Here is a 27,635-nt window from a genome sequence, read left to right on the forward strand (position 1 = left end):
TTTGTCTTTTGTTTTCTTTATTTTTGTTTTGGATAGTCATGCTCTGCTTTTCTCCCCAGTGAGGCTCCAAAGCTGCTTCCAACATCGTTCTCCCCTTCTTCATTTTACCCTCACAACAACTCTGTGAGGTAGGCTAGGCTGAGCTGCGGTGATTAGCCCAAGGTCGCCGAGCCAGCTTTCATGGCAGAGTGGGAATTTGAACCTGGGTCTCCCCAATTTTGGTCTGGCATTCCAAACATTATAACCATGCTTTTTGGGTATGCAGTTTAGAATTTTTTCAGTTAAAAAGCGACATTAAAAAAAATCATCTTTACTAACCTTCCTGTACCCTTTATCATTTGCTTTTTGTTACCTGCTAAGTGGGAAGCCCACCGCCTTAGAGAAGAAAGAAATAATGGAGACTCAAAGGAAGATGGAGGTGGCCAAAAAGCACCTTGCCGAAGTGTACTGCATCCTCATCCTGGGCCTGGGAATGGCCGAGCAGCATCACATGGCTTGCGGAAAGTAAGGACGTGGCCGCGCCCAGAAAACGTTCCCTCTGCGACCGTTCTCAGCTTGGCACCACAGCGGCAGCCCGTTCACCGGAGCAATGGCTTTAGGGCAGGGATCCCCAGCCTTACGAAGAGGGTTGCCAGGTCCCTCTTTGCCACCGGTGGGAGGTTTTTGGGGCGGAGCCTGAGGAGGGCGGGGCTTGGGGAGGGGAGGGACTTCAGTGCCATAGAGTCCAATTGCCAAAGCGGCCATTTTCTCCAGGTGAACTGAACTCTATCGGCTGGTGATCAGTTGTATTAGCAGGAGCTCTCCAGCCACTTCCTTGAGGTTGGCACCCCTGCTCACCAGTAAGGAGTACTCCAGGAGCCTACCTGTCAAAATGCCAGCCGCTGTACATAGGGTTGTCAACCTCCAGGTACTAGCTGGCGATCTGCTATTACAACTAATTTCCACCTGATAGAGATCAGTTCACCTGGAGAAAATGGCCGCTTTGGCAATTGGACTCTCTGGCATTGAAGTCCCTCCCTTCCCCAAACCCTGCCCTCCTCAGGCTCCGCCCCAAAAAACTCCCGCCAGTGGCGAAGAGGGACCTGGCAACCCCAGTTGTGCACCCCTAACCTCCCCTCCTCCCCACCTCCACCCATGGGTTGCGACTGCCAAACTTCTCTGGTCCATGTAACTGCTAAAAGCACGGAAGAGCCATCTTATTTTGCCCCTGGCCTCTTGGTCCTAAAAGGTACGTGGAAAAGCAAAAACATTAACATATTTTTTTTCACATTAAGGGTGTTTTGATCTCTCTGGTTTGCATTTTGTGCTTGGCTTTTGCATTTCGGTTTCCGCCTCATGTGCTTTGCCTTTATTCAAATTAATTAATGCTGAATTACGATGCTTGCTTACTTAGGGGTAAGCTGCTTTGGACGCCGAGACTTCTAAGGGAGGAAGCCAACTAATTTGCAGACCAGCTGAGTGCTTTCATTTATCCAGCGACTAACTTCTGGCAAATTTCCTCCTGTTTTACATTTGCCCCTAATGCTGGTGGGGACACGGCCAGGAAGTTAGCAGGATTACATTGCAGTGCTTTAGTTCAGTAGTCTTTGACATTTTGGACTGAAGATCTCCCATAATACTAGAACGCGAGGTCATCTGTTGAAGCTGGAGGGTGACAGATTCAAAACAGATAAAAGGAAGTATTTTTTCACACAACACATAGTTAAATTGTGGAACTCCCTGCCCCAGGATATGGGGATGGCTGCCAACTTGGAAGGCTTTAAGAGGGGAGTGGACATATTCATGGAAGAGAGGGGTATTCATGGCTATTAGTTAAAACGGATACTAGTCATGCTGCATACCTATTCTCTCTAGTATCGGAGGAGCATGCCTATTATTTTGGGTGCTGTGGAACACAGGCAGGATGGTGCTGCTGCAGTTGTCTTGTTTGTGGCTTCCTGGAGGCACCTGGTTGGCCACTGTGTGAACAGACTGCTGGACTTGATGGGCCTTGGTCTGATCCAGTAGGGCCTTTCTTATGTTCTTATGTTCAGAGCCCTGGCCTAAAGCTTGAGCATTGCAGTGCTATGCAGATTTGGGTGAGTTAAGTGCCATCACGTCACTTCCGACTTACCGCCCTATGAATTAATGACCTCCAAAACATCTTATCGTTGACAGCCTTGCTCAGCTTTTGCAAACTGAAGGCCCTGGCTGCCTTTATTGAGTCAATCCAGCTCATGTTGGGTCTTCCTCTTTTCCTACTGCCTTCAACCTTTCCTAGCATTATTGTCTTTTCCAGTGAGTCTTGTCTGTGTATGCCATAATTTCAAAAGTAGAAAAGAGCAAGATTCCCGTAGCACCTTAAAGACACAAAATTTCTGGCAGGTGATGAGCTTTTGAGAGTCACAGCTCACTTCTTCAGATACACCTAGAATGTGAGTCCCATCTTTCCTTAAGTAGAGAAGAGTGAATTCAGACACCCAATGGCAATAGCATGTAAATTACAATAGCAGGCATGATTGGATTAGGTGCGATATGCAGAGGGGTAGTAGACGCGGAAAAATCATTGGTAATGAGACAGGCATCTCAGGTCTCTGTTCAGTCCAGGAGAATGCATTGTCTTGAGCGTCATTATTAGTTATAGTTCAACAGTCTCTCTTTCTAAAAGGGGACTAGACAGATTCATGGAGGATAGGTTTATCAGTGGCTACTAGCCATGGTGACTTAAAGGAACCTCCATATTCAGAAGCAGTAAAACCTTGAATCCCGGTGTCAGGAGGCAACATCAGAAGGAAGGCCTCAGCCTCTGTGTCCTATTGTTGGACCTCAGAGGAACTGTTGGCCACTGCATGAGGCAAGATACTGGACTAGATGGACTACTGGTCTGATCCAGCAGGGTTCTTCTTATGTTCTCATAATGTGACCAAAATACAATAGTCTCAGTTTAGTCATTTTAGCTTCTAGGGAGAATTCAGGCTTGATTTGATCTAAAGGTATAGGTAGTCCCCTGTGCAAGCACCGGGTCATTACTGACCTGTGGGGTGATGTCACATCCCAACATTTACTAGGCAGACTATGTTTATGGGGTGGTTTGCCAGTGCCTTCCCCAGTTGTCTACGCTTTACCCCCAGCAAGCTGGGTACTCATTTTACTGACCTCGGGAGGATGGAAGGCTGAGTGAACCTTGAGCCGGCTACCTGAAACCGACTTCCATTGGGATCGAACTCAGGTCGTGAGCAGAGCTTTTGACTGCAGTACTGCAGCTTACCCCTCTGTGTCACAGTGCTCTCTGTGATTTGATCTAGAACCCACTTATTTGGCTTTTTGGTGGTCCACGGTATCTGTAAAACTCTCCTCCAACCCCACAGATTTACTCCAGTCTAAACCCATTGTATTTATCGGGCACAGACTGGAGTAAGTCTGCATAGGACTGGAATATCTGAATTGACAGGTGGAGTACCCAAAGTCCTTGTTGCAGAGGAGGGTAAAGAGATCAGTGAGGGTGCAAGAGGAAAACCACCAGCCACCTCGTCTCGTGAATTATCAAGGAATGTTAGATTTATGAATCTACAGTGCAGTTCTCTGCATTGTCACCTGGCAAGCCCTACCGGCAACACAAAACCCACTATTAATTTTTTGCTGCTCACGTCTTTCGTTTTGCAGCTTTCTTTATCTCTCTCTCCCCCCCCCCCCCCCCGGCTTGTGCTGATGATTTAACTATACGGCGTTTGGTTTGATTCCCTTTCTGGAACCAGGGACAATTGCGGCAGCCCTGGAATTCAAAAACAGGCCCCGGAAATGTATACAGTCGGTTATGATGGGTGTCTTTTGGCAAATGCTCGGTCGGTTGCTTGGCGTGTAATGTTGAAGTGACCAGCGGATTTAAAAGTTGTTTAGTTGACAGTAGCAAGTTTATTCCGGGAAACATTCTCCCCTTTTAAGGGTGTGGAGCGATCATTGTACCATTCCAGGTCACAGCATCCTGCCGCCCACCCCCCCAGCTCAAGACTGGATACCGTCTGCCTTTGTCCCCGTTTTCCAGGCATAATAGTTGGAGAGTCAAATGCTGATAGTTGGTGAGCAGTAGAGCAGCTAGATACGTGTCCAGTAGCACCTTAGAGACCAGCAAGATTTTCAGTCTTAATGCCATAATTCAAAGCAGTTTAAAACAATTTAAAACAATGGTGCTTGACTGTCTGTTTCCATGAGAGCCAGGTGTAGTGGTTAAGAGCGGTGGTTTGGAGTGGTGGACTCTAATCTGGTGAGCCGTGTTGGTTTCCCCACTCTTCCACATGAAGCCGGCTGGGTGACCTTGGGCTAGTCTCCGAACTCTCTCAGCCCCACCTACCTCACAAGGTTTCTGTTGTGGGGAGGGGAAGGGAAGGTGATTGTAAACTGGTTTGATTCTTCCTTAAGTGGTAGAGGAAGTTGGCATATAAAAACCAACTCTTCTTCTATCTGCACACAGGACTAGAAACCAGCCAAAGGGGACGATCAGGGCCCCATATAAAAATCAGATAGGGAGAAGAAGAAGGAGAGAGAGGCCAGTATGGGGGAATAGAAGCCCAAAGTCTTTTGTAATGTAACACCTTATTTTATTCTTCCTGCTTTTTAAAATTTAATTTTACAACCGAGATCCAACCCAAAGCTCCTGGTTCAGACATGCTCTGGGCTGAGAGTTCCCTTTGAGCGCATACCTGTCATCTCTGTTCCCCCACAGGAAGACGAGCCAGACAGGAAACATCAGCGTGCGAGCAGGCCTGGGGGAAGAAGGGAGGGTAATCAGGTCATGCCGCTGGAGCTGGGCCTAGGGTTGCCAGGTCCCTCTTTGCCACCAGCAGGAGGTTTTTGGGGCAGAGGGTTTGGGGAGGGGAGGGACTTCAATGCCATAGAGTCCCCCGCATTTCCAGATAGAGGGTGTCAGGGAAGAGGCCTGCCTGTGGATTCACCACCAGTGAGAACCAGCTGTGCTCTCGACAGGGATGGGCTGGCCTGTCAGGTTCCGGGACAGTTCCCGTTAAGTCATTGCCCTGATGGTCCACAGTGGGCTGATCCCGGCAGCCCCTTGGATCCTGACAATGCTAGTTGATAAACATCTGCTCTGAAGGGGGTCTTAGTCCCCAGGTTCTATGGGATCCAGCTTTCCTTATCAAACATGGTTAAGTGTTTCAGAACTCTGTTGAACCCAGCTCTGTTACTGGAGAAACAGGTGTCTGCAGTGGCCCAAAGTGCTTTTTTTACCAATATGTTTTGCCTGTAGGATTTCCCCCTGTTTGAAGCCTGCTGATCTGGCCACACCAATCCATGAAAGGCTGACCTCAGGGCTTGACTACTGTGAGGTGCTGTGTGTGGGGCTACCCTGGGAGACGGGGCAGCCTCTCTGTAATCAGGGGTGGGCCATAGGGATCATATCACACCCCTCTTGCAATCTTTGCATTGGTTGTCTTTTAGTTTCCCAGTTCAATTCAAGGTGTTGTGGTGCTTACCTTAAAAAGCCCTACCAGAAGAAGTTAGGAAGGTCCTGTCTCTTCTGCAGTTTCATAAGGGAACTTTCAAAAAGAGCCAAATTTGGAGTCTCTTGAAGTATCTCATCGGTTCTTAGAGGCAGTGGCTCTCTTATGGATGTTTATGGAGAGACAGGGTGGTGCGGTGGTTAAGAGCGGTGGACTCTAAACTGGTACCGGGTTAGATTCCCCACTCCCCCACATGAGCAGCAGACTCTAATCTGCTGAACAGCTGGGTGACCTTGGGCTAGTCACAGTTCTCTTAGAGCTCTCTCAGCTCCACCTACCTCACAAGGTGTCTGGTGTGGGGAGGGGAAGGGAAGGTGATTGTAAGCTTGTTTGATTCTCCTTTGAAAATGTTAGAGAAAATCGGCATATAAAAACCAACCCTTCTTCTTCATCATCATCTTCTTCTTATCAGGTTTCTGATGGCAGATTTAATCGTCTGGTGTTTTAAACTTTCTGTGATTCATATGGTTGTTACCTGTTACCCGCCTTGTGGCCCAATTTCCTAGGAGAAAGGCAGGCGTGTAAGTAAATAAAAATGGGTTCGGTTTGTTCCAAGGCTTTTCTAACCACCCAGTCCACCGCTGACTCAGTAGTCTGACTCCACACGGGTCAGCATCATGTGCTCAAAAGCGCTGGAAGATGCCCCATTTAACCCCTCCCTGGCAATATCCATAAGAGCCCCGTGGCGCAGATTGGCAAGCTGCAGTACTGCAGTCTAAGCTCTGCTCATGACCGGAGTTCGATCGTGACGGAAGTCGGTTTCAGGTAGCCGGCTCGAGGTTGGCTCAGCCTTCCATCCTTCCGAGGTCAGTACAATGAGTACCTAGCTCGCTGGGGGTAGACGACTGGGGAAGGCAATGGCAAATCACCCCATAAACATAGTCTGCCTAGTAGATGTCGTGATATGATGTCACCCCATGAGTCAGTAATGACCCGGTGCTTGCACCTTTACCTAATAAACAATTAACTTTATCTTTAACCAGCGAGTCTGCTGCTTCTCTGCCTTTACCTAATAAACAATTAACTTTATCTTTAACCAGCGAGTCTGCTGCTTCTCTGCCGACAACAGCAACCCCAGTTTTAATTGCAGGCTGAGTGCACTTTACTCACGACCCAACCCAAAACACTACTGGGGCAAGACCTAACATGAGCAAAATTGCTCAGCAACCCAACCCGAATGCCTTGCTTGGAAGGATAAATTCTCAGTGTATCTCCCCCCTCCACCCACCCACTCACCCACACGAATTCTCAGTGTATCTCCCCTACCTACCCACCCACCCACCCATTCACTCACTCACTCACACACACACACACACACACACACACACACAGGCAAATAAGATTAACATCTTTTGCGCTTTTTGCAACTGCACATCAGCTAGAAATTCCAAGAAGCAGCTGTCTTTACAGTGGCATCTCAGTCCCTAGGAACGCTGCAGCGGGTACAACTCTGCCTGTTCGTTTTGCCCGCATTTTCCAGATTCTGGCTTAACCAGCCTCTGGAAAACACGGGCAAAACGCACAGGGAGAGCGAGGCGACTTCTGACGGGCAGGAAAAGGTGACCATGGGGAAACGTCCCTGCATAAAAGGCCCTTGTCCTCGGATAGATCCTGGTTGTTGTGTTCCTTCTTCTTTCAGCCTGCCCCTTTTGTTAGTTTGTGCCTCAAACCTCGAGGAAGGAACCGGGCGGGGCTGGTATTGGGAGAGGTTGCATAACATCGAGGAGTGCCAGTTTCCTTCAGGGCATTTTGACATGAGGAGGGGAAATGGCACTGTGTTCTCTCACAGCTGCGTACGTGAAAGGGTTGCCAAACTTCAGATTGTGTTAAGGGAGACCTCCCGCAAACTAGGGAATTCACGGTCCGTGGTGCGGGAGAGCAGCTGCCGGTGGAGGAAGGAACCGGGGTTGCCAACTGACCCGAACGGAAAGGCCTGCCCTGCTCTTGGGCCTTGAAAAGCCGAAGGGTGCAGAAATCAGCCTGTGCCTTCCATTCAGTTTGTTTGAAAAATGTGTGTCCTTGGGAAATTTTGGTGCCGCCTCTCCAGGGGACCTGCCCAAGTTAGGGTTGCCAAGCTCCAGGTACCAGCGGGAGATATCTCCAGCTGATAGAGATCAGTTCCCCTGGAGAAAATGGCCACTTTGGACTCTATGGCATTGAAGTCCCCTCCCCAAACCCTGCCCTCCTCAGGCTCTGCCCAAAAAAACCCCTCCTGCTGAGGGTGAAGAGGGACCAAGCAACCCTAGCCCATGGTGACTTTCAAAATAAAACAGGCTCTTTGTAAAGAGCTGCCAAAGAAAGGTAGCAGCTCTAGAAAGATTTCTGCCACAGGAGTAAACTCAGAGTCCGCAACTTTGCCTGACCCTGGGCCGGGGTGTAAACCCAACCTATAGCATGGGAGTCACTGTTAATGTTCAGACATATCTGCCAGTATTTTCCCACTGTGTTTCTTCTCCTCTCTCCCTCTGTCTCTCTTTCTCCTGCTCTGGAGTTCTTTTTCTCTTGGTGTAAACCAGCTGGCCAAGCGCTGGGAAGAAGAAGCCAGAGGTGGCAGAGAAAAAGGGTGTCACTCATCTGCATAACTTTATGATTAGAGAATAGGGTTGCCAGGTCCCTCTTCGCCACCGGGGGCAGGTTTTTTGGGGTGGAGCCTGAGGAGGGCGGGGTTTGGAGAGGGGAGGGACTTCAGTGCCATAGAGTCCAATTGGCAAGGCGGCCATTTTCTCCAGGTGAACTGATCTCTATCAGCTGGAGAGCCGTTGTAATAGCAGGAGATCTCCAGCTAGTACCTGGAGGTTGGCAACCCTAATTATGCGACACAGACTGTTCATTGGTGGCTTTACTCCCACGTCCCTTTCTGTTGTAATAGCAGGAGATCTTTAGCCACCACCTGGAGGTTGGCAACCCTATGTCTGGCCCCTGGGTTGAGGACCACTTATAGTTGCTGTGGGACTTCTGCACTGCTCCCGCCCTGGTTCAATTTTTTGCTGGATTCAGGAGACAACAAAAGGGGAAACAGAATAAGGAGAGGGAAGGGAAGGGAAAGGAAACGAAGGATCCTCGAGTCAAAACCCAGCAATATCTAAGATGGATGAAACCTCAGGAGTGATCCAAAGTATCTGATGCCTCCTTTGGAGAAGGAGCCCTGTTCTCCTTTGCTGCTGGCCCCCAGAGTGCCAAGTCTCCATGTTGTTGCATCTTGGCAGTCAACAGTTCTGCAAACAGTCTCTTGCGTTGTGGCCTTTGTGGCCCCACCAACGTTTTCCACGTTGGCTCATCTCTTCTTGAGCTCTGTGGCGTGCGAAGAAGAGGAAACTATGAACAGGGGAGCCAGCAGTTCTAGAACAACCGTCTTTGTTTAGTTTTGGCTGTGGGAGGAATCCTACCCTCAGGCATTGACTGGTCCGTGCAGCTTTCTTCTCTGTTTACTCTCCCACCTTCCCCTCCTGTTGATCTAGCACATTCTTCTCTCATCCTTCCTTCAAGAGACCTTAGAGTGGCATATGTGGACCTCCCTGTCTCGTTTTATCCTCACAATAACCCTGTGAGGCGTGTTAGGATGAGCCAGCCCAGCAAGCTTTGTGGTCGAGTGTAGATTTGAACCAGGGTCTCCCAGAGCCTTGCCTGGCCCTAACCACTGCCCCACCCTGACTCTTCCTTCCATCATGGAACTCAAGGTGATAGACATGGGTTCCCTAGAGGACTCCAGGCACTGACCAGCCTGCTTAGCTTCTACTGGATGTCCTCCAACCATGGAAAGTGCCATCAAGTCACAGCTGACTTATTGGGTACTTTCATAGAATAGCATAGCATAGAATAGAATAGAATCATACAGTTGGAAGGGAACACCAGGGTCATCTAGTACAACCCCCTGCACAATGCAGGAAATTCACAACTACCTCCCCCCCACACCCCCAGTGACCCCTACTCCATGCCCAGAAGATGGCCAAGATACTCTCCCTCTCATCATCTGCTTAAGGTCATAGAATCAGCATTGCTGACAGATGGCCATCTAGCCTCTGCTTAAAAACCTCCAGGGAAGGAGAGCTCACCACCTCCCGAGGAAGCTTGTTCCACTGAGGAACTGCTCTAACTGTTAGAAAATTCTTCCTAATGTCTAGATGGAAACTCTTTTAATTTAATTTCAGCCTGTTGGTTCTGGTCTGACCTTCTGGGGCAACAGAAAACAACTCGGCACCCTCCTCTATATGATAGCCCTTCAGGTACTTGAAGATGGTTATCATATCCCCTCTCAGTCTTCTCTTCAGGCTAAACATACCCAGCTCCTTCAAGCTTTCCTCATAGGACTTGGTCTCCAGACCCCCTCATCATCTTTGTTGCCCTCCTCTGGACATGTTCTAGCTTGACTACATCTTTCTTAAATTGCGGTGCCCAAAACTGAACACAGTACTCTAGGTGAGGAGGACATTATTCACACATCCTGAATAATGCACTTTCAATCCACTTTAACGATTGTTTGCAAGTGGATTTTGCCTAGTAAAATCCAGCTGCAAAGTACATTGAAAGTGGATTGAGAGTGCATTATTCGGCATGTGTGAAAGCACCCACTGCGACCCCTTATGGGATTTTCAAGGCAAGAGACGAACAGAGGTGGCTTGCCACTGCCTGCCTCTGTTTAACAACCCTGGACTTGCTTGGCGGTCTCCCATCCAAGTACTGACCATGGCTGACCCTGCTTAGCTTCCCAGATCTGATGAGGTCAGGCTAGCCTGGCCAACCAAGTCAGGGCCCTCCAGCCATACCCTGGGAGTGTTGAGTTTTAGTAGAAAAGATGAGTTCACAACCTTCGTGGCTCTATTGCTCTGGTTTGGGACCAACCATTCTGAATCCTTTGGGATTTGGGGAACAAGCCCTGCCCTTGTTCAGGAAGTTTTGGGGAAGGGCTTTGGCTCAGCAAAAGAGGACATGCTTCTGGAACGTTTTGTGTTGGGCAGGGTGTGTACATGGGGGGGCTTATATATTGTAAAGGCTCCTCTGGAGTGCAATTCCCCCCCCAAAAAAATACGGTTTTCATTTTATTCTGCATATGAGTGGATGGATTGGCAGCCGTTTGCTTGTTTTGAAGGTTATAAATAAAGGAACTTGGGGACCCTAATGAGGACCCTGAAGGGGTTTCGAGACACGAGACGTTCAGAGGAAATTTGCCATTGCCTGCCTTTTGCGTAGCGACCCTGGACTTCCTTGGTGGTTTCCAATCCAAGAACTAACCAGGAGCTGACCCTGCTTAGCTTCCGAGATCTGCCCTAGCTTGGACTATCCAGGTACTATCCCCATAGTTGAAAATCAAGCCTGTTCCTGTTTGCATGGCTCCACCCACATACCCTCATCCTGGGTTGTTGGTCACCCTACTTGCTGACGGGATATTGAAAAATGGCTTGTATAATAGAGGTAATTATGCATGGGTTCTTGGACTCATGTTTATTCCTGGTCTGACTCGGTTGTTCCTTGGAGTTCTGCATGAGTTTTCCATCCATTACAGATGACCTCGCTGCCAGCCCTCGCAATGCCCGGGTCTTCCTATGCCTCTGTTAACCCGACTTTCCATCTCCCCTGAGCTCAGCCCGACTGAAATCTCCATGTAGATGGCAAAGCAGGGGAAACAGAAGCTTGGCATCTCTCACAGCCAATGACAAAGCAGCTTGTAAAGAGGCGGGGGATTCAAGTACTTCCTGCTTCCTGGAAGCTCTTTCTGAGCAAAAGAAAGGCTTTTTAAAACCGAGGCTTGGATTTCTCCCCCCCCCCCTTTCTTTCAGATTGCTCTGGGTTTTTGTTGTTGTTGTTGTTGTTCTTAAAATGTTTTTTTATGCAGCAATTGGGTTTGGTGGGGAATCTTCTCTCACAGTGAGCGCTGTGAAGTTAGCCATTTACAAAGCAGCATTTAAAGGGGCAGGGACTTGACTTGAGCTTGGAGACTGCTGGTGCAGAGATTCCCAACTGGAAAGTGTGGGTCCAGCCAGCAATGAACCGCAGGTGAAACTCCCACACATAAATGACCAGTGAATTTTTCAGTTCTGTCTGTCTTTTCCATTTTAGGAGGAAAACATCAGCAGCACAGAAGGACAGGGACTTCTTTGAGGTAAGGAGGATGCTGGGAAGATAAACAAGATGAGCTTGTGGCATCAACAAGGTTAGACAACAGTGCCTTACCATGACCGCCCAAGTGGAGAGGTCGTGGCTCAGCGGCAGAGCATCCGCTTGGCGTTTGGATGTTCCCAGGTTCAATCCCCAGCATGTCCACTGAAAAGGAGCAGGTTGTAAGTGGTGTGGAAGACGTCTGTCTGAGACCCTGGAAAACCACTGCCAATCATAATAGTCTATGCTGACCTCGAGGGACCAAGGGTCTGATTTACTAGAAGGCAGTCTAAAAAAAGGATCTTGGGGAATGCTACTGGGAAAGTCCTGTCTGTACCCTGGAGAACTGCTGACGGTGTTGGGCCAGCGGGCTGACTCAGTATTATACAGCTTTATATTGTTTTGTGAGAGCCAGCGTGGTGTAGTGATTAAGAGCAGTGGACTCTAATCTGGAGAACCGGGTTTGATTCCCCCACTCCTCCACATGAGTGGCGGACTCTAATCTGGTGAACCGGGTTGCTTTCCCCACTCCTACACATGAAGCCTGCTGGGTGACCTTGGGCTAGTCACAGTTCTCTCTGAACTCTCAGCCTCTCCTACTTCACAAGGCTTCTGTTGTGGGGAGACGGCGGGAAGGCAGTTGTAAGCCGGTTTGAGTCTCCTTAAAATAAGGTAGAGAAAATCGGCATATAAAAACCAACTCTTCCTCTTCTTCTCCTCCTCCTCCTCCATTCAAGTAAACCTTGATAAGTAGAATTTGGTGATTAATTCCCAACTCTGGAAAGTGGTGTGGTTTCTGCCAAAAACAGTTCACAGCAGTCTGGCGTTTTCCAGTCTACTAGAGAGGAGAAGAAGAGGAGGAGGAGGAGTTGGCTTTTATATGCTGACTTTCTCTACCACTTAAGGGAGAATCAAACAGGCTTAGGATCACTTTCCCTTCCCCTGCCCACAACAGACACCCTGTGAGGTAGGTGGGGCTGAGAGAGTGTGACTTGCCCAATTACGAGTGCAGGATGGTCTCATTGAGTGAATCTCAGTGTGGTTCCTCACCAAGGAGGGGCCATGGCTCAGTGGTAGAGCATCTGCTTGGCATGCAGAAGGTCCCAGGTTCAATCCCCAGCATTTCCAGTTAAAGGGACTAGGCAGATAGGTGATGTGAAAGACCCCTGCCTGAGACCCTGGAGAGCCACTGCTGGTGTGAGTAGACAATACTGACTTTGATGGACCGAGGGTCTGACTCAGTATATGGCAGCTTCATATGTTCATATGGAACAGGCTTCCTCTGGAGGTGGTGAGCTCTCCTTCCCTGGAGGTTTTTAAGCAGAGGCTAGATGGCCACCTGGCAGCAGTGCTGATTCTGTGAACTTAGGCAGATCATGAGAAGGAGGGCAGGAAGGTTTGCATCAGTTTTTGACTAGCGTGGTCCTCTCTTACATGCCCTGGGAAATGCCGATTGCCTCTCTGGGGTCAGGGAGCAATTTTCTTCCCGGCTGGATTGGACATGGATCCTGGAGGGTTTTGTTATATATTTTTTGCCATCTTCTTGGCATGGGATAGGAGCCATTGTGTGTGTGTAGGTAGTTGTGAATCTCTCGCCTTGCACAGGGGGTTGGACTAGATGACCCTAGCGGTCCCTCCCAACTTTATGATCCTACAATCTCTTTCTCTCTTTTGGTGCTGCCTTTGTTTGCCCTGTAGGGCTTGTATAACTTCAGTTCCTATGTGGCGTTTGTGGCCTTCAAGCAGAGAAACCTCAAGGAGATCCAGCAGGAGGTGGGCCGCATGCTCCGTTCTAACATATTCAATCCTGCTCTGAGAGAGAAAACCAGGGCCAATCAGGTGACCAAAACAGACGTGACCAAGGAGCTGATGAAGGGCCCTCTCCAATTCCGCAGGTACGCCTTCATTCCCTCTCTGCCTTCTGCCCTTCTCCCCAGCTTGAAGACAGTTTCAGGAGGGTAGCCATGTTGGAGCTGCCATAAAGCATCCAGTGCGGTATAGTGGTTAAGAGCGGTGGTTTGAAGCAGTGGAGTCTGATCTGCAGAACCAGGTTTGATTCCCCACTCCTCCACACAAGCGGCGGGAGGCTAACCTGGTGAACCAGGTTGGTTTCCCCGCTCCTACACACAAAGCCAGCTGGGTGGCCTTGGGCTAGTCACAGTTCTGTTAAGACAGGGTGTCTGTTGTGGGGAGGGGATGGGAAGGTGATTGTAAGCCTATTTGATTCTCTCTTGTGGCATAGAAAGTTGGCATATAAAAATCAACTCTTCTTCTTCATCATCAGCTACATTCGAATCCCGTAACACCTTAAGGACTAACCAGATTTCTAGGGTATAAGTGTTTGAGAGTCAAAGTTTGTAGCTGATGAAGGGAGCTCTGACTCTTGAAAGCTTGTACTCTGGAAATCTGGTTGGTCTCTAAGGTGCTACTAGACTTGAATCTTGCTGTTCCCCAACTTCTGGAGCACAGGGTTGCGTGGACATTAGATCCCTCCTCATCAGGTGCAGAACTTGCTTACAGGGGGCATAAGAAAGTCTTGGATAAACCCATTACTTCCAAAATTTCCATATTGTCTTTTTGGCATGCTGGTGCTATTCATTCCTAGGGTGTTTTTTTTAGGCATAGCGCTTTTGGCAAAGGTTCCTCTGCAATTGAAGGCCGTTGGTGACTAATTGGCCTTTAAAGTGAATGTTTAATTGATGTATTTACTTCCTTTAAAGTCTGTCTTTCTTGCCGAGACTCCAGGTGGGTTTCAACTAAAGGCAGCACCTCAAGGACAGTATAATACGTACAGACCACGAAGCTAGAGAACATTGTACCAAAAACAAACGAGTGAATGAAACACCTGGTATGATACAGGCAGTAAAGCAGAAATTACAAGATTGGAGAAAAATGCAAGGAAACATTGCGTGCAAGTAATGGAGTGATGAAACTGGGTTATAAAATTAGAGAACAATGCAGCCCTTCCCCCCATAATATGTATTATGAAGACTATGGCCTTTTATGCAGGGACGTTTCCCCGCAATCACCCCCACTAAATGCTTCTGGGCTTCCTTTTGGTTCTGCATGCCTTTTCTGCCCATCAGAGGTCACTAGGCTTGTCAGGTTCCTCTTTGCCGCCGGCGAGAGGTTTTTGGGGCGGAGCCTGAGGAGGGCGGGGCTTGGGGAGGGGAGGGACTTCAATGCCATAGAGTCCAGTTGCCAAAGCAGCCCTTTTCTCCAGATGAACTGATCTCTATCAGCTGGAGATCAATTGTAATAGCAGGAGATCTCCAACTAGTACCTGGAGGTTGGCAACCTTAGAGGTCGCCTCACTCTCCCCGTGGATTTTGCCCACATTTTCCAGATTCTGGCTAAAACAGCAACCGGAAAACATGGGCAAAACGCATGGGGAGAGCGAGGCGACCTCCGACGGGCAGGAAAGGCACTCCTAACCAAAAGGAAGCCCTGAAGCAGTCAGCGGGGGTGACCGCAGGGAAACGTTCCTGCACAAAAGGCCTATGTTTAATTTTGTAGACATACCAACTGCCACCTGGTTCATTTTATCAGAAAGACTCTCTTGAACAGTTCTGTTCTGCGCACATTCTGCAGAATGATAGAAGTTTGGGAGCCTTCCTGACCACCTCAGGTGGGAGCCACCCCTGAAAATGTTTGCGTACGGGCTGCTGTCCCCCCTTCTGGATGCACACCTTAACGTGGTGAGGGGGTTTGTGTGTGTCAGGGAAGCTGAGAGCAATATCGTAAGGGGTCTAGACTCTATCAAGAGACTAAACTCCTAGCAGAGTCACTCAAGACAGAATGGTCACAGCTGAGACACCAGACGAAGATGCATCCACCCCCTTAAGGGATCAATGGCCACATCTGCAGAAGAGAACAGGCAGTTCCAATGGGGATGGGGGCAGAGGAATCCCTGAAGGTTAGCTACTGGGCAGCAGCAGTAGTGGAAGGTGACACTGGCGGAAGATCTTTCGTAGACAACGGCAGTGCCACTACCCTGGTTAGTACTGCGCAGAAGAAGGCACTGGTAAACCACTTCTGACCAACCTTTACCTTGAAAACCCTATGATGAGACAATCCAAAATGAAAAAAGATATAGTGCTGGAAGATGGGACCCCCAGGTCAGATGGCACTCAATCTGCTACTGGGGTAGAGCAGAGGACAAGTACGAGTAGCGCTGTTCTTAATGATGCGATTGGACTAAAGCCGAAAGGACGTTCAGTGGTTGACATGAATAGATGCAAAAGGAAAGTCTGAAGCTGTTCGACGCATATAATAGGAACATGGAATGTGAGAAGCATGAATCAGGGTAAGCTTGAAATTGTTAAACAAGAAATGGAACGTATGGACATTTCAGTCCTGGGAGTAAGTGAATTAAAGTGGACTGGATTAGGGCATTTTCAATCAGAAAATTACAAAGTGTTTTATTCAGGTAATGACAAAAAGAGAAGAAACGGAGTTGCTTTAGTAGTGAGGCAAGATGTAGCAAAGGCAGTCAGGAGCTATAATGCAAAGTCTGACCGAATAATATCAATCAGACTTCAGGGAAAGCCTATCAACATAAGCATCATTTAAGTTTATGCCCCAACTACAGATGCTGATGAGGAAGAAATGGAAAGTTTTTATGCCAGTTTTCAGGAAGAAATTGATCACACACCTAAACAAGATATGCTGATAATAATAGGTGATTGGAACGCAAAAGTAGGAAACAAAGCAGAATCAAATGTCGTTGGCAGATTTGGGGTAGGAGCACGGAATGAGGCAGGAGAACGCCTCGTAGAATTCTGTGAAGACAACAATCTGTTCATTGCAAACACATGTTTCAGGCAACCAAATAGACGATTGTATACATGGACATCACGAGACGGCCAGTATAGAAATAAAATAGATTATATAATTGGAAGCAGAAGATGGAGAAGCTCTATTCTCTCAGCCAAAACAAGACCAGGAGCCGACTGTGGTACAGATCATGAATTGTTAATATCGAAAATCAAGATAAAGCTTAAGAAAAACACCAAAACATTCATAGCACCAAAATACAATCTAAGCAATATTCCGGAAGAGTTTAAAGACCATATAAGGAACAGATTTGCATTACTGAGTTCGTGAATGTAAACCTGAAGAACTATGGGTGATAACTAGAGATATTATCAAGGAAGAATGTGCAAAGACTATTCCTTTAGCCAAAAGAAAAGAAAAACCTCGATGGATGTCTGAGGAAACTCTTAAAATTGCCAGACATAGACGAGAAGCAAAAGTAGAAGGTGATAGAAATAGAATCAAAAGTCTAAGTGCAACGTTCCAGCGACTCGCACATAGAGACAAAGAGAACTATTATAATAAACAGTGTAAAGAAATAGAAGAGAACAACAAAAAAGGAAGAACGAGATCTGTTCCACAAGATCAAAGAAATCAAAGGGAAATTTAAAGCACGGTTAGGCTTGCTGAAAGATCAGCATGGAAATACATTAACTGAACAGGACAAAATAAAGAAAAGGTGGGAACATTACACTGAAGAACTATACAGAAGAGATGAAAGGATAAAAGATTCTTTCCACGAAGAATCTTTTGAAGAAGAACCTACAATTTTAGAAAGTGAAGTGAAAGCTGCATTGAGAGCAATTGGGAGAAACAAATCACCAGGAGCAGATGGGATATCAATAGAGCTATTCCAAGGCACAGAAACAGAGTCCATCAAAATCTTGACAAGAATATGCCAACAGATATGAGAAACAAAACAATGGCCCACAGACTGGAAACGATCCATTTACATTCCAATTCCCAAGAAAGGAGACATCAAAAATTGCAGCAACTATCGGACCATCGCATTAATTTCTCATGCAAGAAAAGTGATGCTCAGAATCTTACAGCAAAGGCTGTTACCATATATAGAACGAGAAATGCCTGATGTTCAAGCTGGTTTCAGAAAAGGGAGAGGCACTAGAGATCATATTGCAAATATACACTGGTTACTGGAGCATACGAGAGAATTTCAGAAGAAAATCAGTTTGTGTTTCATAGATTACAGCAAAGCTTTTGACTGTGTGGATCATGAAAAGCTATGGCTGGTTTTAAAGGAAATGGGTGTGCCACTACATCTAATCGTTTTAATGCGCAACCTGTACTCTGGACAAGAGGCCACAGTTAGAACAGAGTATGGAGAAATGGAATGGTTTCCAATTGGCAAAGATGTCAGACAAGGATGTATTTTATCTCCCTATCTCTTCAATTTATATGTAGAACATATAATTAGGAAAGCTGGATTAGATTTAGATGAAGGTGGAGTGAAAATTGGAGGGAGATTTAAGATATGCTGATGACACTACATTATTGGCAGAAAATACTGAAGGAGATTTGAGATATGCTGATGACACTACATTATTGGCAGAAAATACTGAAGATTTGAAACGACTACTTCTAAAAGTTAAAAGAGAAAGTGCCAAAGCGGGACTACAGCTGAACATCAAGAAAACAAAAGTAATGACTACAGGAGAATTACAGAACTTTAAGGCTGACAATGAGGAAATTGAAATTGTTCAAGACTTTCTATTCCTTGGCTCCACCATCAACCAAAAGGGAGACTGCAGCCAAGAAATCAGAAGGAGATTGAGACTGGGAAGGGCAGCCATGAAGGAGCTAGAAAAGATTCTGAAGTGTAAGGATGTGTCACTGGCCACCAAGACTAGATTAATTCATGCCATCGTATTCCCTATTACTATGTATGGGTGTGAAAGCTGGACAGTGAAGAAAGCTGATAGGAAGAAAATAGATTCCTTTGAAATGTGGTGTTGGAGGAGAGTGGACTGCCAAAAAAACAAATAAGTGGGTTTTAGATCAAATCAAGCCTGATCTGACCCTAGAAGCTAAAATGACTAAACTGAGGCTGTCGTATTTTGGTCACGTCATGAGACGACAAGAGTCACTGGAAAAGACAGTCATGCTAGGAAAAGTTGAGGGCAGCAGGAAAAGAGGAAGACCCAACAAGAGATGGATTGACTCAATAAAGGAAGCCACAGCCTTCAGTTTGCAAGATCTGAGCAAGGCTGTCAAAGATAGGGCATTTTGGAGGACTTTCATTCATAGGGTCGCCATGAGTCGAAAGCGACTTGACGGCACTTAACACACACACACACACACACACAGGCCACTCTGGATCTTGCCCCTTTGCAGGGTGGCACCTTCAGAAGATTTTGCTCAGATGAGTGAATCTGTGTGGGAGCCAGCGTGGCGTAGTGGTTAAGAGTGGTGGTTTGGAGTGGTGGACTCTGATCTGGAGAACTGGGTTTGATTCCCCACTCCTCCACATGAGCGGCGGAGGCTAATCTGGTGAACTGGATTTGTTTCCCCACTCCTACACACAAAGCCAGCTGGGTGACCTTGGGCTAGTCACAGCTCTCTTAGAGCTCTCTCAGCCCCACCTCCCTCACAGGGTGTCTGTTGTGGGGAGGGGAAGGGAAGGCGATTGTAAGCCGGTTTGATTCTGCCTTAAGTGGTAGAGAAAGTCGGCATATAAAAACCAACTCTTCTTCTTCTGTCGCAAAAGAGCATGGTGGCATAGCCAGTCATGCAGGTATGTGGGCGGAAGGCCATTCACCGCTTTATAGGTGATAACTATAGCCAGCGTGGTGTACTGGTTAAGAGCGGTGGACTCTAATCTGTTGAACCAGGTTTGTTTCCCCACTCCTCCACATGAAGCCTGCTGGGTGACGTTGGGCCAGTCACAGTTCTCTCCAAACTCTCTCAGCCCCACCTACCTCACAAGGTGCCTGTTGTGGGGAGGGGAAGGAAAGGCGATTGTAAGCCGGTTTGATACTCCTTTTAAAAAAGGTAGAGAAAACCAGGGTATAAAAACCAACTCTTCTCCATCTTCTTCTTCTATTAGGGTTGCCAGGTGCCCGTTGGCGGCGGGTAAAACCCCGCCAATCCACCGGGCTGCCCGCCGACTAGCTGGGGGCCGGTGGGCAATGCGGGCACGTGTGCGCGCTGTGCGCACGTCATTTTCGGGTTAACCCAGATGTGACGCAGACGCTCTGGCAACCTCAGCTAAAACTCTGTGGAAACCATAGAGTTTAGGCCGAGATCGCTAGAGCGTCCGTGTCGCTTCCTAGTTAACCCAGAAGTTACGTGTGCGCGGGGTGTGCGCACACGCACGCTTTGTACACTGCAGCTCCGCAAAGCTCCCGCCAGTGGAGGTAAGGGGCCTGGCAAGCCTATCTTCTATCGAACTTGGAAACTAAGGGCTATCCAATATAGTGAGTGCAAAATAGGTGCAACACGCATACTCTACAGTATGCAGGACAGATGGAATGTGCACATGCTCACAATATGCATACAATATCATGAATCGATCTGTGCTGAGGGCTTTAAAAGAACATTCCCAATGGGTGCTTTGCCTGGGGTGTAGGCCTCACTTTGCAGCTTGCTGTACAGGTCAAATGCTGGATCAGACACCTGTCTTGCTCTTCCCGTCACACTTCAGGCAGTCTGTCTGGCCTAATTATTTTTTTAAAGCAGCAAGTGTCTGTTTATTTCTGCATACTTATTTCTTTATACCTCGGTGTGCTTTTTACTGATGGCCAAGTTGGGAAAACTGCTCCAGGGATGTTGATGACGTCATAGCTGCTGACCAGGAGGTGCTTGTTACAACTAACCTTTCCATGGTGCAGAGTGAACCATGTTGAAAAGTGGCAGAACTGGGGTTCTCCCCCCTCCCTCCAGAGTTTGTCCTTGGAGAGAAGAGGGTAGCATTTGTATAGAACGCGGTGGTGGAATGCTTCCAGGTCAGTCCCTGCTGCTCTTACAAGGCTAGGTCTGTCTGCCCGTGCCTTCAACACCCCTCCCTTTCTCCCTTCAAGGACCACGGGTGTCAAGCAACCAGCCATCAGGAGTGTCTTGGACCAGCGGTCGCCTGTGCTGAGCACGTTGCTGCCGATGGCGAAAGACAGCGCTCAGTACCTTTTCCGAGACCACTACCTGCATCGCAGCAGAACTGCCCCGATCTCATGTCCTGAAGACCTGCCACCTTTCTCCTCCATCGTGACAGAGGACAAGTAAGGAGTACGGGCCCATTTCCCACGTTAAGGGGCCGCAAACGGACTGCTCCCCTAGGGTGCCTTTGACACTGAGCTCATGTACAGATTCTCTGAAAAATGTTCTTGCACACATTAGCTTCTCCTTCCCTGGAGGTTTTTAAGCAGAGGCTAGATGGCCATTTGTCAGCAATGCTGATTCTATAACCTTCATGAGGGGAAGGGCATCTTGGCCATCTTCTGTGCGTGGAGTAGGGGTCACTGGGTGTGTTTGTGTGGGGAGGTAGTTGTGAATTTCCTGCATTGTGCAGGGGGTTGGACTAGATGACCCTGGTGGTCCCTTCCAACTCTATGATTTAATATGCATGCCTAAAATGTGCAAAGAGATCTCTTGGTTAGAATCATAAAATCATAAAATTGGAAGGGGCCATACAGGCCATCTAGTCTAACCACCCTGCTTAATGCAGGATCAGCCTAAAGAATCCCTAACCAGTGTTTGTCCAGCCGCTGCTTGAGGACTGCCAGAGAAGGAGAGCTCACTACCTCCCTAAGCAGACGATTCCACTGCTGAACTACTGTTACTGTAAACAGTTTTTTCCTAATATCCAGCTGATAACTATCCGCCCAAAATTTATATCCATTATTGCGAGTCCTCTCCTCTGCTGCCCACAGGAACAGCTGCCTGCCCTCCTCTAAGTGACAGCCCTTCAAATACTTAAGGAGAGCAATCATGCCCCCCTTCAACCTCCTCTTCTCCAGACCGAACATTCCCAAGTCCCTTGGCCTTTCCTCATAGGGCTTGGCCTCCAGGCCCCTTATACATTCTCGCCGCTGCAGTCCGCCGCTCAGGAGTCTCCCTTCACCATGGTTGGAAGCAAATTGCACCTTTTCACTCGGGGCGCTTTCACACATGCCGAATAATGCCCTTTCAATCCACTTCCAATGCACTTTGCAAATCTACTTCCAAATGATTGTTGAAGTGCATTGAAAGTGTATTGGAAGGGTATTATTCAGCATGTATGAAAGTGCTCTAAGAACACATACATGGAACTGCCTTATATCGAGTCAGACCCTCAGTCTGTCGAGGTCAGCATTGTCAACGCTGACAGGCAGCTCTCCGAGTTTACAGGTGGAGGTCTCTCACAGTATAGATGTCCTACAACCTGTTGCTTTTAATTGGAGATGCTGGTGATAGAGCCTGGAGCCCTCTGCATGCAAAGCAGATTCTCCACCTCCCAAAGCTGCCTTCAGCTGAGTCAGACCCTTGGTCTGTCAAGGTCAGTACTGTCTACTCTGACCGGCAGCAGCTCTCCAAGGTCTCAGGCAGAGGTCCTTCCCACCACCTTTGCCGGGACCTCTTAACTGGAGAATCTTGGGTTTGAACCTGAGGCGTTCTGCATACAAAGCAGATGCTCTATCTCTGAGCCATGACCCCACTCTTTAAGACAAAACAGAGTCAGACCCTTGGCACCTCCTCAGACTGTAAAATGAAATGAATCCAGTGGCATACTCAAGATGTACAAATTTTGAACATGCCTGAAGCTGCCTTATACTGAATCAGATAATCGACCCAGCGTGGTGTAGTGGTTAAGAGCGGTGGTTTAGAGTGGTGGATTCTGATCTGGAGAACCGGGTTTGATTCCCCACTCCTCCACATGAGCAGCAGACACTAATCTGGTGAATTGGGTTGGTTTCCCCACTCCTACAAATGAAGCCAGCTGGGTACCTTGGGCTAGTCACACTCTCTCAGCCCCACCTACCTCACAGGGTGTTTCTTGTGGGGGAAGGGAAGCTGATTGTAAGATGGTTTGATTCTCTTTTAAGTGGTAGTGAAAATTGGCATGTAAAAAACAACTCTTCTTCTTCTATTGTGTACTCTGACCAGCTGCAGCTACCCAGCAAGTATGTTTAGCACGAAAAGGAGAAGACTGAGAGGGGATATGATAACCATCTTCAAGTACTTCAAGGGCTGTCATAGAGGATGGTGCTGAGTTGTTTTCTGTTGCCCCTGAAGGTCGGACCAGAACCAACAGGTTAAAATTAAATCAGAAGAGTTTCCATCTAACATTAGGAAGAATTTTCTAACAGTTAGAGTGGTTCCTCAGTGGAACAGGCTTCCTCTGGAGGTGGTAAGTGCTCCTTCCTTGGAGGTTTTTAAGCAGAGGCTAGATGGCCATCTGTCAGCCATGCTGATTCTATGAACTTAAGCAGTTCATGAGAGGGAGGGCATCTTGGCTATCTTCTGGGCACTGGGTGTGTGTGAGGGAGTTAGTTGTGAGTTTCCTGCATTGTGCAGGGTGTTGAACTAGATGACCCTGGTGGTCCCTTCCAATTCTATGATTCTATCTGGCAGAGCTCTTTCACATCACCTACTGCCTGGTCCTTTGGACTGGAAATGCTGGGGGTTGAACCTGGGACCTTCTGCGCGCAAAGCAGATGCTCTCCCTCCGGGTGGCTGCTCACCCCCTTATTTTTCTGTAACCTCCCCCCCCTGCTCAAAAGACCACTTTGCGAGATCAATTTAGGAGAGGAATGTGAGAACACGCATCATTTGACCCCCAGATCTCCTCCTCCAACAGGATTGGTATCATCGGAGCTCCCCGCAGCAGGTTCAGCCCTCACACGCTCATGCCTATCTCCACGGAGGAGGAAGAGGAAGAGGCGGAGGATCAAGAAAACCTGAGGACGAGCTCCTCCTCGCTGATTGCCCGGGAGCTCCTTCTCTCCTCCCAGGGCAACCAGGGCAGCTATTCGTGCGAGGCTGTGTCGAGGGCCACCACCGAAGCTGACTATGCCGAAGAGGCCCAGTAGGGTTCCGCCAGCACTACACTTCCCACACATTAAATGTCTTTTGGAAGTGCAGCATGTCGGCGTTTTGCCTTTTAATCCCCCTGTTGTTCAAGAATGAGGGGAAGGTTCAGCAAACCCAACGGCATAAGGAAATCTCCCAAGGGGCCTTAAGCACAGAGCTGCATGGCTAACCTGGGTCGCTGTTACACCTGTCCAATAGCCATGGCTTCCCACCCCCAGCCAGTGAACCCTGGGAATTCATGGCGACCCTATGAATGAAAGTCCTCCAAAATGTCCTATCTTTGACAGCCTTGCTCAGATCTTGCAAATTGAAGGCTGTGGCTTCCTTTATTGAGTCAATCCATCTCTTTTATATGTGTGTGTATGTATATGTATATACACACACACACACCATTTTATTATAAGTCTATATATTACATACAATCAAATTGCACTTACTATCTCATACATACAGCATATTGAGACTTCCAAGGGCATTGGTGTATATATTGCCTTCTAATACAATCTATTGTGTTTTACAGAAGGATTATTTAATTAATAATCTATTCTAAGGCAATTGCTAATATTTCCACCATAGACTATCAAAGCCAGAGTCATATTTAATCATTTCCTCAATTTGTGGAAAAGAATCACTATATTTTATTGTCTATGCTTATCTTTCAAATTATCTATGCTTTATGTCTCTGGGGGGGCTGTATCAATACCCCATTCTTAAATTATGTTAACAGCAATCCACTCTGTAGATATAGATACAGAGTGGATTGCTCTTGACATAATTTAAGAATGGAGTGTCGATACAATCCCCCAGTTGGTCATTCATTCATAGGGTTGCCATGCGTCAGAAGCGACTTCATAGAACCATAGAGTTGGAAGGGACCACCAGGGTCATCTAGTCCAACCCCTGCACAATGCAGGAAATTCACAACTACCTCACACACACACACCCAGTGACACCTACTCCATGCCCAGAAGATGGCCAAGATGCCCTCCCTCTCATCATCGGCCTAAGGTCATAGAATCAGCATTGCTGACAGATGGCCATCTAACCTCTTCTTAAAAACTTGCAGGGAAGGAGAGCATACCATCTCCCTAGGAAGCCTGTTCCACTGAGGAACCGCTCCAAGTGTTAGAGCACTTAACACACACACACACACACACACACACATGGATACAGTCATAAAGTTTTATTGACTGGCTGGCTGATTTGTTTTTAAGATGCAAAAATTTCCTTCCATTTCTCTAAGGTCCCAAGCCAACATACAAAGCATAAGCAGACACACATGTACATAAAACAGTATGCATCTTTAAAATCAGAATAAAGGAGTCCTTCCTCCATTTCCAGCCTTCTAAGGGATCTGCATGTCCCATCTGGTGTTAGACATTTGATCAAGTAATTTTCAGTGGGATGTTTATGTTTTTTGCTTCTTCCTCCCAGAAGGCCAAAGGCCTGAAACCTGAGACCTGTTTATTCTGTTTTAAATCAGCATACCTGCTCAGCATCCCACACAGAATACTTGCAAGACAAGATCTTAAGACCATGATCCGAGATGCTTTTCTCCCAGAACTCTTTTCTCCTCCGTTTAAAACAAAACAAAACATCCAGTCTGATAGAGTTCTGGAGAGCTTGGAAGTTCGCTCACTGTTCTGTTTCATTTTGGTTGGCCCTAACAAAAAAAGCTATTGCATGGCTTTTGGGTTTGGATTTGAAATCAGCAGAAACACATTTTAAGTACCAAACGATTCAAGATGCCTGGCCAACCAGGGAGGTTTACAGAATTTGCCTAACATGGGCAGCAGTAAAGGTGGAGTCAGGCAGTCCTCTCGAGGGAGTTCCGACACTGCGGTGCCACCAACAAGAAGGCCCTGCTTGAAGGTGCCTCTCAAGAGGCGTGCTGTTATACTTCTTGGGGCTTTGCCTTGACATCCTTGTTCTGCAGATTTGTTGTACCTCATTTGTGGTATTGCAGGTAGCTAATATTGGGCATGATAATCTTCGGTCCCTTTCCCCATATTTATGGCTCTGGGAGTGTTCACTAGCAGGTCCTCTGGATTACTTTGAAAACATTGGCACAGTTTATGCTTAGCAACCAAACAATGGCTGTTTACTTCCAGCAATTTTAATTTTATTTCCTGTTGGAAAAGGGTACTGATGGTGGAATGAGGGCAGAACGTGGTAGATAATGTAATTTTTATAATAAAGTCCAAAGCAAAGGGGAGACACACATAAAGAAACCCCAAAATGGCACTGTACCCAACTTTGGAATCTTTTGCTGGAAATGTCTTACCCCCCTCCCCCAAAACCAATAATTTGGGTGATAATTCCAATACCTAAAGGGCTGCCAGGCAGAGGACGGGGCAGATATCTTCTTCAGTCGTGTTGGATGATGACTTGGACTAATGGATGTAAGCTACAGCAAAGGAGGTTTTTGTTAAATTGGAGCAAGAGTTTCCTGATGGTGTGGTGTGATCAACTCCGAACAGTCTCCCTTGTGAGGTGGTGGAGTCTTCGTCGTTGGAGGTTTGTAAGTATCTATTGGATGCATGTTGGTCTTGTTTCAGAAGGGTAGCTATGTTGGTCTGCAGCAGAAGGGCTAGATTCAAGACCAGCAGCACCTCAGAGACCAACAAGATTTTCAGGGTATAAGCTTTTGAGAGTCAGAGCTCCCTTTGTCAGATACAAGTGGGACCTTTATACCCCGAAAACCGTGTTGGTCTCTAAGGTGCTTCTATACTCTAATCTAGCCCGTTATTTGGAGATAGGGTTGCCAGCGCTAGGTTGGGAAATACCTGGAGATTTGGGGGGGTGGGGCCTGAGGAGGGCGGGGTTTGAGAAGGGGAGGGACTTCAATGGGGTATAAAAGCCATAGAGTCCACCTTCCAAAGCTGCCATTTTCTCCAGGGGAACTGATCCCTGTCGCCTGGAGATCAGTTATAATCCCAGCTACTGTCTGGAGGTTGGAACGCCAGTTGGGGGTATTCTAGTTGTAGTTTCTGCATTGGCAGGGAGTTGGACTAGATGTCTAGGCTTACCAGGTCCCTCTTCGCCACTGGCGGGAGGTTTTTGGGGACAGAGCCTGAGGAGGGCAGGGTTTGGGGAGGGGAGGGTCTTCAATGCCATAGAGTCCAGTTGCCAAAGCGGCCATTTTCTCCAGGGGAACTGATCTGTCAGCTGGAGATCAGTTGTAATAGCAGGAGATCTCCAGATAGTACCTGGAGGTTACTAACAAAGAAGACACCTCTGTACTTATCCCTAATGGTTTGGAAATCAGCACAGGAGCGACTGAATATAGCAAAGTGCAAAAATATATCGAGTACTACAATAACATAGAAACAGTGTGACACATCATAATATTCACATAAAGAACTATACTATCCTAACCCTAATATGTACAATGCAGAAAATCCTAATTTTGTACATGTCCTTTTTGTAGATCTTCAAATTTCAAACTTCAAGTTCCATCTTGGTCCAAAGCTGGTACCATCAAGAAAAACAGAAGGGGAAGTCCAAAAAATGGTACCACCAGGAAAAGCAGAAGGGGATACGGCCGTTTCGAATTCTTCTTCAGTCCCACTTCTAATCAATTCAACAATGGTTCTTGTACATATGCTATTTCTCAAATATATATTAATCTCGCCATCTTTAACATCAGGATAGTTATCTGGTTCCCGCAGGGATACAAGGCGTAGCAGTATTCTCTCCTGTTTCATTACCATAGGTTAGGATAGTATAGTTCTTTATGTGAATATTACGATTTGTCACACTGTTTCTGTTATTGTAGCACTCAATATATATTTTTGCACTTTGCTATATTCAGTTGCTCTTGTGCTGAGTACCTGGGGGTTGGCAACCTTATAGATGACCCTGGGGTCCCTTCCAACTGACATTACATAAATGAACCTAACAAGTTTTTGCAGCCTCTCGCTGTTTGCCTCGGCTTGCCTGCACACAAGGCCAGGCCCCGTTGGAAGCTTTCTCCACCCGGCCCGGGAAACGGGCCTGTGTTGGAGAAGCGGCTCCAAATCCCTTGTCAAGGAGGATTAGGGCCGACGAGGAGGACGCCGTTGGCCAGCTATCAAGGTTCCCTGGCAGAACGGAAAGCTTTGTTGAACGGCAGGACATGCTCTGGTCGGGCTGTCTCTGGGGGAAGCTTGTTGTGCTCCCTTGCGCAGGCAGGCCATGCTTGCAGGGACATGTAACTGGCCGCCAGCCGGT

General features: G+C 47.5%; 1 protein-coding gene across 1 annotated transcript in view; it reads left to right on the plus strand.

The window, feature by feature from the left end:
• PPP1R36 (protein phosphatase 1 regulatory subunit 36) overlaps positions 1-27,635 on the plus strand; it is a 57,731-nt gene that overhangs the window by 15,598 nt on the left and 14,498 nt on the right. Inside the window, 5 exon segments of the mRNA XM_056851231.1 lie at positions 368-504; positions 11,547-11,589; positions 13,284-13,480; positions 20,438-20,618; positions 23,174-23,418. Coding sequence (XP_056707209.1) covers positions 368-504; positions 11,547-11,589; positions 13,284-13,480; positions 20,438-20,618; positions 23,174-23,418 — 803 coding nt within the window.

The sequence above is a fragment of the Euleptes europaea genome, chromosome 6 (genome assembly GCF_029931775.1).
Source record: "Euleptes europaea isolate rEulEur1 chromosome 6, rEulEur1.hap1, whole genome shotgun sequence".
Classification (NCBI taxonomy): domain Eukaryota; kingdom Metazoa; phylum Chordata; class Lepidosauria; order Squamata; family Sphaerodactylidae; genus Euleptes; species Euleptes europaea.